General features: G+C 39.3%; 1 protein-coding gene across 1 annotated transcript in view; it reads left to right on the top strand.

The window, feature by feature from the left end:
- The window catches only part of PAPPA2 (pappalysin 2), a 266,866-nt gene that overhangs the window by 98,366 nt on the left and 153,002 nt on the right, over positions 1 to 15,498 (top strand). The window contains exon 3 of the mRNA XM_058540002.1: positions 1,456 to 1,601. Within this exon, the coding sequence (XP_058395985.1) occupies positions 1,456 to 1,601 (146 nt within the window). The remainder of the gene's footprint in view (positions 1 to 1,455; positions 1,602 to 15,498) is intronic.

The raw sequence follows: 15,498 nt of genomic DNA, 5'->3' as shown, positions 1-15,498 counted from the left end.
TATCCTACAATGTGGATTGAATAGATGGCATCCACAGTGTGATTGGGAGGCAGAGCAAGCAAGAGAAGAAAAGTCATGCTGTCCTAACATGAGCTTCTGGGTTGGGAGATTTGTGTCCACAGCTTGTCTACCAGAATAGCAACAATGCAGCATGATCTATGAAAGAAATTTCCAATTTATGTTGAGGAAGCTGTCTGCCCAGTTGAAGCCGTGTTAGGAACATTCCCCTCTTTGGAGTGGCAGACCATGGCCACTATGAAAAGCATCCAGTGAATCCAAGGGGTCACTGAGTTCTGGTTTAGTTGTTCCTTCTTAAAATAGCTCTTCAGTGAGAACGGTGAGGCTCTGATGCTCAAGGTAAAGTTTTAAGTTTCAGTGATGCCAGAAAGATGAAGGCTTTGACTATATATGAACTTATAAAGAGACCAAATCTTGTTTCTTTTTTTTTTTTATCAGCCACAGGGCATGTGTTTTTAATAGACCTTTAATTCTGTGCATAAGTGCACACATAATATTGCCTAGTGCTTTGAAGGCCATCAATAAAGCTACTTGGTGGGTATCGTAAGGTAGTTGGAGTAGGGGTAGTGTTTCTATGGATTGATGGACTAGCAAGAAAAATATGTATACAGTTAGCATTCTTTGCAGTAGCTTTATGATATCCTCTTCTACCTATAACTCATCCCTTTCCCTCTTTTACTTTATGTTTCCTAACCACTATTTCCCTTTTTGTTAAAAAAAAAAAAAAAGGCTTGAAGCAAGCATATATTGAAATAGAGATTCAATTGGTCTTTTTTTTTTTTTTTTGTGAGGAAGATCATCCCTGAGCTAACATCCAGGCCAATCCTCCTCTTTTTGCTGAGGAAGACTGGCCCTGAGCTAACATCCATGCCCATCTTCCTCCACTTTATATGGGAGGCCGCCACAGCATGGCCTGACAAGCAGTGCATCGGTGCGCCCTGGGGATCCGAACCCAGGCCACCAGCAGTGGAGCACGCGCACTTAACCGCTACACCACGGGGCCACCCCCTCAATTGGTCTTCTTATCATAATAACGATCATGCAGTGTGGTGGAAAGAACCAGGGCCTGAGAGTTGGAAGGCTTTCTTCACCATGGCCTGGGGGTAATTCTCAGGGCAAAGAATTAGGAGTATCATTGACTTTATCTTGAAGAAATAATCTAGGTGTAGAGTGGGGGATTGAGTATGGGATGTCAAATACTGAGTATTCATATAAATATTATAGTGCTAAAAGGGCAGGATATTATTTATCTTGGAATAAGTATCTCAAATGTGTATTTGTGCCTTTTTTGTCATCTTCATGGCAGCCTGGTCTCTGCCTGTCTGCCCCTCTCCAAGGCAGTGCTGGCTGGGAGTGTCAGTCTGATTGGGTCTGGTCTGTTATTCTCTATGTATTGATCCTTTGGTGTGACATTTTCTCCTCTTGCCTGCTCTCCAGGGCATATATGAGTGTGAAGGAGCTGAAGGAGGCACTGCAGCTCAACAGTACTCACTTCCTCAATGTCTACTTTGCCAGCTCAGTGCGAGAAGACCTTGCAGGTGCTGCCACCTGGCCTTGGGACAAGGAAGCCATCAGTCACCTGGGTAAGTGAAGTGAAGACCAAATATGGTAGAAAAATGAGGAGGCCCAAAGGGAGTCTGTGAAAGTGAGTTTGGGGAAGAAAGAAAGAAAGAGAAAAATAAATTTACTCAATAAATTAGCTGCTTTGGGCTGAGAATGGCTTTTGGGAGAATCCGTCAAAATGTTTCAGTGCAGACAAGTAGGAGGTATTAGAACAAACAGTGGCAATACCCAGGATGTTCTAGACCAAGTCTATAATCTAGATGTAAGTAAACTGCTGACGTGGAATAAGATCCGTTTTATGTCTTGGAGAGCCTCAAGGAGGAAACTAGCAAGAAGGTGGCTAGACTGTGAAACCTGGTTTGCAGTAATCACTGTGGGCTTCTTGCATGGATTGGGCTCCTGAGGAGATCCTAGGAAATCCAGGCAGGTGGGGCTTGCTTGCTTACCTAGGAAAAGAGTGACATCTAAGTACTGAATGGAGCTACTGCATAATTAAGAAAGATAATTCCTTTATAATGTCTTATCATTATTATAAAGGAAATCTTATTGACCAGTCAATGAGAATTATTAAACCAGTTAATGGAGATAAAGATTAATTATTCAATATAATTTGTCTATACTTTCAAAGAGTCTTGGGTAGGATTCTACCAAAACTTATTTTAAAATTGAATTACCATAATTGGGAGGAATCTTTCATGTTGGAAAGAGAATGATTATAGAGACCAGAAACCATTTTATAAATGATTTAAAAGAGGTTATGCAAAGTTATTCTTCTTAGTAATTAAATATGAAGCAGACAGGAATAAATTGAAGGAAGATTATACAATGCTATATATGTCAAACCCAAGTATGATGGGGTCATTGTGAAGTTGAGTCCACAACATAATGAATTGATAATCAAAGAAAATATGAGCAAGTGTCCAAAGGACAGCTAGTATTGTGGACCGGGGAAGGAGGAAGATGAGCAGTAGATGAGTAGTATCTATTGGCAATAGATAAAAAAAGTATTGTTGCTGTTCAAAAGGAAACCAGAACGTGAAAATCCCTGGAGTAAATCAGGTCAGCATCCAGAAGGGGTATATATCTCAAGCAAAGGAGGAGACAATAAAAAATTAAACATGTGGTGGTCCAAACTGAATGCTTTGCTAGTATGGTGGGTTTCCTTGGATCTACAGTGTCTGATGCAGTTTTAGGGCTCTGCAGTCCTTTTATCACTAAACTTTGTATTTCTTTTTCTCAGTGCATGAGAAGTCAGGAATTTGTGAGGTTAGTAGTGCTTTCCAGATGAAAGCTAATGTGAGTCATTCTAGCCTTCATGGTAACAGTGGGTGGGTTAGAAGGTCATATTCCAGTAATCCATTTAATAGTGAGTTTGAGTGTCCTGAATTATCCTCATCAAAAGGAATGGTAACAGAGGAACGTATAACATTGTAAGAAAGTATCTCCAAATTGGTGCCCATCTGAATCACCAAGGGTAACCTTTTTGTATGTGTGAGGGAGTCCTGACAGCAAGGTTTACCCAGCAGTGGTGTCTGTGAGTCCTAGGTCTGTCGTTGGGAACTGAGTCTACTTGTTTGACAAACCTTAAAAAATGATCTGCCTGGCCATTATTGAGGCAAGTCTTGACCTCTTGATAAGAAGTGTTGGTTTGGGAGCAGACCACTGAATGTTTTCCAACTTTATTGGAGCTGGGCCATTGACAAGATTCATTTATAAAAAATGGATAAAATACCAAAAAATTTAGCTATTTGAAGACATCAGACAGCAGCCAAAACAACAAGGATTTGAGGGGCCTAATCCCCTCATTGGGGATGGAAGTGAGCTCTATATATAACTCAGTTTATTTTTCCGTTCAGGGAAATTGCCAGATTTTCAGTGAAAGGAATAGAGGCAGAGCAGAGAGCAGCGGCCTAGAGCTAGCTTCATTCTCACTACTGGGGAGAAAAAAATTAGAGGTCAGGCCTTCCAAGACATCTAAAACTTGAGGGACCAAGCTCCCAGAGAAATAGAAATTGCAAAAAATGAGCTTGATATTCTGCTCATAATTTTCTTTTAGGATATTTGCTAATTACTAAACTATGCATTCTCAGCGCTAGTGGCCAAGAAAACAAGTATGAATAACTGCTAAGAGATTAAAAAGCTAAATAGTGATTTCAGGAGTCTCAGAAGGGAGAAAAAATTGGAGTCAAGGAGGAGGACCTCTAAGACACCCTATGTGTGAGGGCCCAGAAATAGCCTGGCTTACACAAGCCTAAAATACAGCCTGAAACACTCTTAAATCCCTGTTTGGAGGAAAGGCATCTGCCTATATTTTACTCCTTAACAAAAGAAAATTAAATACGCTCTGGAGGAAGACAGCATCATCAAGAGCCTCTACAAGTTTTCATGTACAATGTCCAGCAATCAATAAAGAATTACCAGGTATGCCAAGAGACAGGGCCAAATGACTAAACAAAGAAACACTCAATCAATAAACACAGACCTGCAGATTATCCAGATATTGGAGTTACTGGATGTTGGCTTTAAGATAATTATGATTAATATGTTCTAAAATAGGTAAAAAGATGGAGAGTGTCTTCAGAGAACTGGAATCTATAGTAATGAATCAAATGGAAATTTTAGAACAAAAAAAAATAACTGAAATTAAGAAATTAATAGATGAGTTTATGAGCAGGAGAAAGAATTAAAGAACTAGAAAATTGTAGAAAACATACGTATTGAAGCTGAGAGAGAAAAAGTGATAGAAAAATATAGAAAATAACTTGAGACATTTGAGACCTGATGAAAAATTTCTAATGTAAATTGGAGTTCTAGAGGAGAACAAAGATATTGGGGCAGAAACAATATCAAAGAGATAATGGCTGAGAATTTTGCAAAGTGACAAAAATATCAAACCACAGATTCAAGATGTTTTACAAACCCCAAGAAGGATAAATAGAAAGAAAATCACAACTAGGTCTATTATAGCAAAAGTGCTGAAAACCAAAAACCAAGAGAAAAACCTCAAAAGTAGCCAGAGAAACAAGATACATAACTTTAAAAGGAGCAACAATAAGACTGATATACTGATTTTTCAACAGACACTGTGGAAGTCATAAGACAAGAGATTGATATCATTTTTAAAATGCTAAAAGGAAATAATTGTCAATTTACTGTACTTTATTTAGCAAAAATACCTTTTAAAATGAAGAAAAATTAAAGATATTTTTAGACAAATAAAAACAAATAATTTAATACCAGCAATAAAATAAATACTAAAGAAAGCTATGCAGGCAGAAAAAAAATTGAGACCAGGGGCCAGTCCCGTGGCATAGCGGTTAAACGCGCACGCTCCGCTGCTGGCGGCCCGGGTTCAGATCCCGGGCACGCACTGATGCACTGCTTGTTAGGCCATGCTCTGGCGGCCTCCCACATAAAGTGGAGAAAGATGGGCATGGATGTTAGCTCAGGGCTGATCTTCCTCACAAAAAAAAAAAAAAATTGAGTCCAGATGGAAGCAGAGACATGCAAAAGGAAATGAATGACACTAGAAAGAATAAAAATATTAAAAGTAATAACAATAATGTCTTTTTGGTTTAAATATGTAGAATTAAACTATGACAACTATAGCACAAAAGACAGGAAGAAAGCAAATGAAATTAAAGAATTTAAGGCCTCTTCTTTACCTGTATCTAGAAAAAGTATTGATTTTAGTAATTTTAGACAGTAATAAGTAAAAATGCGTGTTGTAATCTTTAGGGCAACAATTAAAAGACAAATTATTTCTAACTGACAAGCTAATAGAGCAGGAAATGAAATGATCCAGAGAATCAACAAAGGAAGAGAAAATAGGAATAAATAACAGATGGAACAAATAGAAACAAAAAGTAAGATATTGATTCAGACCTAAGATACTAGTAATTACATTAAACACAAAGGGACTAAACATGTCAATTTAACACCAAAAGTTGTCAGACTGAAAATAAAACCCAACCATATGGTGCTTGTAAGAGACACATATTAAATATGAGAACATAAAAAGACTGAAAGTATAAGTATATATACAATGCCATACTAATCCAAAGAAAGTCAGTGTGGCTTTCTTATATCAGATAAAGTAAACTTTAAGGTAGTACATATACCAGAAATAAATAGGAATGTTTTATAATGATAAAAAGTAAAATTTAATTGGAAAATGTAATCATCATAAATTTGTGTATACCCAATAGTATGCCCTGAAAAGATGTAAAGCGAAATTTAGAAAAAGAAAAAAAAATAGACAAATCCACAGTTATAGTGGGTGTTTTGTTTTGTTTTTCTTTTTTTGGTGAGGAAGACAGGCCCTGAGCTAACATCCCTTGCCAATCTTCCTGTTTTTGCTGAGGAAGATTAGCCCTGAGCTAACATCAGTGCCCGTATTCCTCTATTTTGTGTATGGGATGCCTCCACAGGATGGCTTGATGAGCAGTGCATAGGTCCGCCTCTGGGATTCAAACCAACCCTGGGCAGCCGAAGCGGAGCCCGCGAACTTAACCACTATGCCACTGGGCCAGCCCCTATTTGGTGTTTTAAAAACAATTTTCTCAGAAAATAATAGGATAAGCAAACAAATATTTAGTAGAGATATAGAAGATTTGAAAAACATGATTAATAAACTTGACTTAATGAGTAAAATTAGAACAGTATACTTAAACAGTGAAGAATATACATTCTTCTCACATGTCATGGAAAATATACCAAAAAGTTCTTGAACAAAAAGTAAATTTCAAAGGATTGAAATCACAAAGACTTTGTTCTGTCATCTCATTGGAAATAAGCTAGAAATCAATAACAACAACAAAAACAAAAACTAGGAAATATCCAAATATTTTGAAACTAAGCAGTATACTTCTAATTACCCCATGGCTCAAGGAGCAAATCTCAATGGAAATAGGAAATATTTTAAATGGGATGATAATGACAATGTGGCATATCAAAACTTGCGGTATATGCAGGAAGCCTTGTACAGGGGAAATCTATAGCTTTGTATATTAGAAAAGAAGAAAGTCTGAGCTAAGTCTGTCTCAAGAAGCCAGCCAAGAATAACATATTAGATTCGAAGAATGAAGACAGAAGGAAGTAATAAAAATAAGAGAAGAAATAAATAAAATAAAAAATAAACATTCATTAAAAAAAAATTAACAGTGCCTAAAGTGTTTTTTTGGTGGGGGGTGGAGGTTGTCAAAGGATTGATAAACCCTTAGAGAGACTGATCAATAAAGAAAAAACGTATATTACTACTATAGGAAATAAAAGAGATAATATTATTACATAGACTACAGACATTAATAGGCATTAAGTATTTTCAACAAATGATGTTGAAGCAATTGGATATCCATAGGCAAAAGAAAATGAATCTCAACATGAATCTCACAACTTATACAAAAATTAACTCAAAATAGATGAATTGCAAAAGAAACTTAGAATATTTATATTTTACTCTTAAACGTTTTAGGAACAACCATGTTCCCCTACAACATGGATCTTAATGTGCTTTTCAGAAGTAGAAGACTAGACTGAAGAGCCGGGAGATCTGTCTCAATATGAAATTACTCCTGTTCTTATTTATTTCTTCTTGTTCAGTCATAACTGTGATTAAAAAAGGAACCGTATTGACCTAAATCAGGTGTAGAGCAATAGTGAGAGCTGGCATCACACGATAGAGGAAGACATTTAAGATTTTCTAAATAGAGTCTTTTTAAGACTCAAGATAAGATTATCTGTTTGTGTCAACATGCAAGTCCCCTGCACTTTGAGGGTCAGCTGAGTGACCTAGCAGATAAGTATACTAGCCTGAAAGTTTGAAGATTGAATCGAATTTCTGACTACCATTGGCTTAAGTCACTATGTGGAAAGACCAAGGTAATTTGTGCTCCTGCTTTGCCATAAACACCAATTCTGCCTTTTAGCATTATTTTGTACTTTTAATGCCGTGGTAATGCAAGGCAGAATTTTTTTTTTATGAGTCAATGAATGAGATCCCCTTGAACTCTCATGTTCGGTGGTTTGAGTATCTTTAGTCTTCGTTCACAGCACTTAAACTGAAAATATATCTTCAAAGCCAGAAGACTTAAATTAGTGGTGAACTAGCCCTTTTATAAGCTATTACCATACTCATGATCGTTCATTCATTCATTCATTCAAAGAAAAACTATTGAATCTGTTTGGTGGCAGTATCAGAGACAGAGTAATAAAAGGAATTCACCCTAAACATTTGCACAGCATAATTAGGAGACAGACATGCAAATATACACTTAAATGCTATGTGACGGTACCACATATGAGGTCAGGCAGGAACATGAAGAGAAAGTGCCTAATTGTTGTGAAAGCATCAGGGAAGAGTTCTCACAGGGGCTGAGGCTTGAGAGGAGAGTTGAATAAGAGAGTGAGAAGCAGGAGTTTGCTTGACAGACAATGAGAGGGCATTCCAGAGTGAAAGAGCTGGTAGACGCCAAGGTTCAGACTGTAAAAACCTGAACATACCTAGAGGTGGAATGTACTTGGCTAGAGCAGTGCTCTTCAAACATATTTTTGCTCACTTGTACCCCCTAAAAGACTTTTGGAAAACTATGTACTCCTTCATACATTCTAAGAGTAGCATCTAAAAATTTAACCATAAGTTTAAATAGTAGCAAATGATATAATTTCTGGCATGTTATTTTAAATTATTGACATTTTAAAATAAATTTTAAATCTACTCTTCTAAATGTATCCTCAGTAACATAACAATTTGATAATAACCATCATTCATTTGAAAAATTCATGGCCATGCACTTTTTTTTTTTATAGCTTTTTTTTTTTAATTTTTTGTTTATTGCAGTAACATTGGTTTATAACATTGTAAAAATTTCAGGTGTACATCATTGTACTTCTATTTCTGCATAGATTACATCATGTTCACCACCAAAATACTAATTACAACCCATCACCACACACTTTTTTAACATTGGGAAATTATTCATTGCTCCTTTTTCCTCTTTGAATTTGTGTTTCCATTCCATTTCTCCCATAGAACTCTATACTAATGTGACATATACATATATATTTTTTCAAAGTCTTTAGTTGGTTACCTATTTGTCTGCTAAAAACATATTTTGAATAAAACAACTCTTTTGTGATAAGTTTTTTAATTAAACTTTTCATTTTGAGATAATTGTATATTCACATGAGGTTGTAAGAAATAATACAAAAAGATTCCACATGCCTTCTACCCATTTTCCTCCGATGGTAACATCTTACAAAACTGTAGTACAATATCACAAAGAGGATATTAACATTGATACTGATCATAAGTTATAAAGTGTTAAAAATTTCTTCTCAATTGAGTTATCTTTTGAAATGATTACTTGTCCAAAATTGATAAAAATGATATATAAAAATATTGATTAATGACTAGTAAACAAAATGGGAAATGCATATTTTAATGAGATAAGAGTGGCTTTTCTCCTCCAAATTAGTTCTTGTGTCTGTAGATGAATAGTAATTATTGCTCTAATGAGATAGGATTTAACATCATTATTTTGCTTTTTTTCCTGTTACGGCTCTAAGTGCTAAGAAATTTTGTTCACATAAATAAGTAGATGGGGGAACAAAGAATTCTGTTTGATTGACTGTGTGGACGGTGGTGCCAAGGTTGAAAATGTAGGAAAAGGAGGATTAAATGGGGAGCTGGTTTGGTTTGGGATATGTTGAGTTTGAGGTTGCTATAAATCTGACTATGAAGGGACTTCCCCAGAAGCAGGAGGAGGAGCAGGAGACCAGCCACCAAAGGAGAGAGAGGTTTGAGAAAGTCCCCTGTGGCCCACAGATAGAACTGCTGCAGAGAGATGAAGTGTGTACAAGGGCACTGTGGCCAGATTAGAGAGGGTGTCTGTCACGCTCTGGCGCAGACGTTAGACACTTAGAGTGTTCTGGGCCAACTGTGTTGCTGATTGTTCTAGGGATGTCTGTACTGCCAAAGAACATTCAGAGATCCTGATCAGATCACAAGAAGCATGCCCCAGTGTTCACGGGACTTGAGAACCACGTGGGAGGGAACTGGAACTGGAACCTGGCTCATAACGGGGGTTTAAACATATAGCATCTTCAACTAAGTCCAGATAATGTGACCCTTGTAGGAAAAATCAAGTCTTTGAATGATAGAGTAGCTATGGCCTCACGTAGATAGGAACAAGTGGGATCTTGAGCAAGTCACCTCTCTGGGCCTTAGTTTCCTCATCTATAAAATGGGGATAATAAGCATAAGGAAGAGTGCCTGGCACATAGTTGGGCCTCAGTAAATATTAGCTCCATTTATATTAGTAGTAGCAGCAGCAACAGCAGCAGCAGAAGTTCCAAATACTGCATGTCTGTGATTGACCTTCCTGGTTGTGCCCTCAGCCTTCCACTCACCTCCAACCTGGAGATTTTTAGTGTCCTGGAAAGATACTGGATCCTTTATAAAGAAAAAAATTTTTAGGGGTCCAATTGCTTGCAATGAGAGAGCAACTTATAAGAAGCAAAGAGAGTTTCCTTCTAAGTCAGAGAAGAAAAGAATAAGTGATGGTTGTCAGTTTGGGGAAATGAGTAGCTGCCTGGGCAGGGTCTGTGAATGTCATGGGGCCCAGTGGACTGGAGGAGAGCAGCTGTCACAGGGGTGATGTGGATGTGGCAGATATCTGGGAAAGGCAAAGCAACAACAGTGTAGGGGCAGGGGAGAGGGAAAGCAGCAGAAACTAGCTAACCTTCCTCCTAACCAAACAGTTGGACATTGAGATCAGGGTGCTACATCAATTGTGACACATTGATGCACAATGTGAGAGGCCTTGCTTGGGTGCTGAGAAATAGCCGTGGATTTGATAAGTGGGAAGTCTTTGGGAATCTCAGTCAGGTTGTCTCTGTGGAGTGCAGCTGCAGATACCAGAGTGGGAAAGGTAGAAGTATCTACAGTAGGTGCAGAGGAGCACTCTGGTACAACTAGTCATTGAATGGTTGGACTAGAGCCAAACAGATTTTTGTCCCTTATCCTGTAGTCTTCTCTTTACCATGCCAAAGCAGAGTGATTATTCCCAGAGATAAGGAATAAACAATATATGTAAACTGGAGTGTACCATGTAAATATGAGGAGTTACAGAATCTTTAATGAGACAGGCTACATGACAGGAACAAGGCAAGGACTGTTCCTGGGAATTACACCCTGGCTGCTATTGTAGATTATTTAATTGTCAGAAGATGACATTCAACAAATGGGAGTATTCTGGCTGCCTTGGGGTTTCAAACATAGCACTCTTGGATATTGAAAATTTGGGGCAAAGTTACCCTAGGATATGAACTTCATGCCCTAAAATCGGAGTTCCTGAAAAGTAGGTTCATACATTTATAAGTAGGTGGAGTAAATAATCACCTTTATATGTGTTGACTTGAGAGGTCTCCTCTTTTAAAACATGTCCTAATAATCTTTTACTCCTTGGTATGCAGAATTTCTGACATAGAATAGATGCTCAGTAAGCGCTGAATTAATAAATGAATTATAGAAAATATCTTTCCCATTCATACTCCATAGTGCCTAGAATTCTGGCATGGGTTATGTGTGTATGTGTGTTTGAAGCACAGCCCTCATCCAGAAGCAAGGAAGGATTACATAATGTCTCCAATGCATCAGTAAGAACATCTTCAGTTTTTATTAATTGGATTGCTTTTCTCCCCGGGTGTAGGAGTAGGTAGCGAGTTTGACAATTGGGGGTAGGAGTGGATGAAAGGGTATAAAAGGAGACAAAAAAATGACATTAGACTCTGCAAAATCTTCACCTTCTGCACATTCTTGTCTTGGTTTGGTGTTGCCCAGAACAAAGACTTCCTTCTAATGAGACCACAGGCTGTAAAACTAAAAAGCCAATACAAGATTTGGAGATGAATGGTTCCTGGGCTACTGGTTCTGTTAAGAATTTGCTTCTTTTTCTAGCTCCCATTGACCTTTTTTTTTTTAACCTTCTCCGTTTCTTTCTCTCCCTTTGTCTATCAGTCCACCTCTGCCACTTTCTTCCCTTGCCCTGCCCCACAGTGCTCCATCCTTGGACCCCTGGGCACACTTTGATAGCTTTGTCCCTTTGTTGTGGAGATTGTGTGTTGGGAAGTTTGTTTTAGCTGGTAACTGGAAGTAATTACGTAGGCACCTGCAGACCAGCCCTCAACCTTCTTGTTTTATGGGTATATAACATTCAGCTCTAAAAGTTTTACAGAACCGTTTTAAAGTCATTTCAGCTTGTGTCCTTTTCTCCAACTGCCTGAGGTGTTTTGTTTTGTTTTGTTTTTAATAGAAATGCCTTTGGGAATCATCCTCTTTGCCGTGTGCCACTCTGGCGGTCTTGTGTTGAAGCTGGGAAAAGCTACTTGGAACTAGGGAACGCACTGTCACTTGGGGAGCTTGGCTGTCTGCTACTGAATTTTCATCTTTTAATCTGCAACTTCTCTCCTTTTTCTTCCCCTGTGCCATTGCTAGACCACACACCACCCTGTCTTATTTTTAGTTGTCCCTTATAATCAAGGCTGAAAGGTCTTCTAAGAAGGCATTTGTGTTCCCCCTGCCAGTCCGTTAAGCAACAGCTGTGCCACACATGGCCACCAGCTGCTGAATCCAGGGAGCCCCGTTCATATTATGGTCTATGTACAAGTTAGTGGTACTGGCATGTATTGATTTTGAGTCCCGGTATACGTATTCAAAAATGCAAGAAATGTAACATTTATTTATTCTTCTATAATTGAACTTAATTTCTATTTTGAGCCCCTACATTGCTGGGTAGTAGAAATTTGCTCTTAGTCAATTGAGCTTCTTTTGCGGGGGGCTGTATCTAACTGTAGAGATGGCTTATAAATGCTAAGGCCATAGGGGAAAGGATCCATTTTGTCCTTAGTCATCAGGTGATGTGGGTCACCTGAGATGACCCTTGTTCCCATCACAACTTCAGGAAGTCTCTGGGAGGCTCTCTGTCATCCTTCCCTCTTAGCCTCACTGATCAGCCATTCTTCTCTAGAACTAGGCCACTTACCCAGGAATCCATCACTGGAATGAGGCAAGATCCCTCTGCTGTCCAATTACATGCACTTATTTTTAGTCTTTATCCCTTTACTAGGGCTCAAAAGATAGAGTACAGTCCAGTTTATGTGGACCCACCACCATCTGTACATTCCCATTATTTCCTTTTTATCTCTTTTCCCTTCCTGCAGCTTAGGAGAATCTTTTCAGGGCTAAAATGTGGTGGTGGCATTGGTGTGAGGCAAGGATCACTATCCTCCATTCAGCCACCCTGCTGGCTAAACCATGGAGTCTTCTCAGGGCCCAGATGGCATAGACTTTGGAAACCTCACAGCCAGAAAAGGATTTCTTTCCTTGGTTTTCCCTCTCCTGTATCTCCTAGTGAGGTAATGAATGAATGCAGGAGAGCCTGGCTTCCTGATTTGGCAGTGGGATAAGGCAGAGGGAGGCAAGGAACCACTGGGGTAAAATGTTAGTAGTTCCAAAATGTTGCCCCTCCTTTCACACTGTTGCTTCCAAGTTTCCCCTGAGTAGGTACGCCTGGTCTTGTTGTCAGTCCCTAGGCAGCCTTGCAGGACAGGTGTTGCGGGGGTGAATGGAGGTAGAGAGAGTCTGATAAGTGTCTCAGAGTGAAGATCAAGGGGCCAAGTTATGGTTGAAAACATGTATTGGCATGTCTTTCTACTTCCTGTTTCAACGTAGCAGGTGAGAGCAGAGAGCACAAAGAAAAAGATTCAATTGTAGGGGAGGGAATCCCATCCCCCTCCATTCTACCACTATTTTTATCCCTCATTTCTGTTTTAATTTTATCCTCCAAGATGAAGAGAAACAAAAATGAACAGTGGTTTTAAGTATAGGAAATGGTAATTATATTCTCTATAACTAGAGAAGTGGGAAGAAAAAGATTATTGGCATATAAGAAAAAAGACGTCTTGTGTAAATCTGACCTACCAGCAAGCTCTATGAAGAATTAAACTAACAGTCCCAATCCTGTAAGATTTTCTTTCCTCGTACAATTACTAATTTCAGGCTACTAGGAATGATTTTTGGATGCCAATATGTTGTCTATGAAGAGAATGGGCACCTGCCTATTTGCAACTCTGTCCAAGTCTGGTCTGTCTTCTAGGTGCCCATGGATCTCAGGATCAGAACAACATGGAAACAAAGTGTTACCAGCTTACGGGCAAATCCTAGCTCCTTGTGTGAGGGTGCTTGTCTACCTTGCCTGGCAATGCCTGGTTTCACTCTGGAAGTTCTGCCCTGTTTGTGGTTAGACCCTAGCTTCCATTCTCTTGATGAATGAAGATGGTTAGAAGGGAGCCAACAAGAGGAGAGGGCAAATGAGTGTGTGTGGCCAGGCTGCTTTATATAATTTTAGTGTAATATACATTTTGAGTCACTTTGTTCTAGAAAATAAGCGAAGTGCTTATTTATCTCTATTACTACTTCGATCTTCGTAACAACTCTTTGAGGTAGGAACTCTTGTTGTTACCACTGAACAGATTAGGAAATAGCCTTGAGGGGGCTGGCCCCGTGGCTTAGCGGTTAAGTGAACACTCTCCGCTACTGGCAGCCCGGGTTCGGATCCCGGGCGCACACCAACGCACCGCTTGTCCGGCCATGCTGAGGCGGCGTCCCACATACAGCAACTAGAAGGATGTGCAACTATGACATACAGCTATCTACTGGGCCTTGGGGAGAAAAAGGGAAAAAAAGGAGGAGGATTGGCAATAGATGTTAGCTCAGGGCTGGTCTTCCTCAGCAAAAAGAGGAGGATTGGCGTGAATGTTAGCTCAGGGCTAATCTTCCTCACAAAAAAAATAAAGGAAATAGCCTTGAGAGCTTTTAAGCAATGTTCTCAAAGATAAGGATCAATACATTTCCAGTGAGTGTACACAGCCAAAGAAGGCTCCCTGGTTACTCCAAAGGCCATCCTGTGTGGGTGAGGCTTCTGTACAGTGGTAAAGACCCACCTGTAACCACTCAGAGTCTCATCCATGTTGCTGGTAATGAAAATGGAGGAAGGTGTGGGCCATGGGTATCAGCTTCAGAAGATGATGCTCATTTATTTGAATACTAATATAAAGTACTCCTGGAAAGTAGCCTTTTGTACAATCTTTACATTGTTCTTATTAAGTTGTTCCTGGAAAAGGGTGGCACATTTCCCTGAAAGGGTGGGAATTCACAGCTCCTTAAGCCCTCCCAAGTCAGACCCACATGGTAGACAGGACAGGTAGAAAGGGGTTGGCATTCTGGGGATTCAGTTTTTATTTATTATTTATCATGTCTTGTTCCTTCTTAATGAAAAGAAGTTCTCGCATTCCTGTTTGTAGATTTTGGGCAACAAGTCTTTATGCCTCACTCAGGCTTTGGCATGAATACACGTGTTGTGTGTGATTTTTATCAAAACATGAAAGAACTTTTATAAACTAAACCATGAAATAGTTAAATGTCCCTCCTCTCTCACCCACATGGGTGTATGAGTGTGTGTTTTGAGTGATTAAAACTTACTCCCTTAATAATTTAACAGGTTTGTTTCCGTTGGAATAAAGAGTGATTGAGAAGAACAGTGTGGGACCACTGTGCCTGTGAGAGAGGAGGGAGAGCACAGCCTGGTGTTAAGGGTGTGAGGATGAATAGGCGGTGAACTGCATCCCTTGAAACTCGGTAGCAGATCTCAGAGTAGCGTGTCTGCAGCTGCTCCTTCCCAGCTTTTTCCCTTCTCTCAGGCTACTGAGAGATGGGAGTCCAGGACCACAGACTTCAAGGCCAAGGTGGTGACAGCCCATGATAACACAGATTTCTTCATGTGGTGTTTTTGATTGTCTCACACAGTCCTGCCTGTTAGCTCTTAGAGGCACGGGATGAGAATAGGAAGGAATCTTAGT

The sequence above is a fragment of the Diceros bicornis genome, chromosome 4 (genome assembly GCF_020826845.1).
Source record: "Diceros bicornis minor isolate mBicDic1 chromosome 4, mDicBic1.mat.cur, whole genome shotgun sequence".
In the NCBI taxonomy this organism is placed as follows: domain Eukaryota; kingdom Metazoa; phylum Chordata; class Mammalia; order Perissodactyla; family Rhinocerotidae; genus Diceros; species Diceros bicornis.
This window is presented reverse-complemented; position numbering and strand designations above follow the sequence as displayed.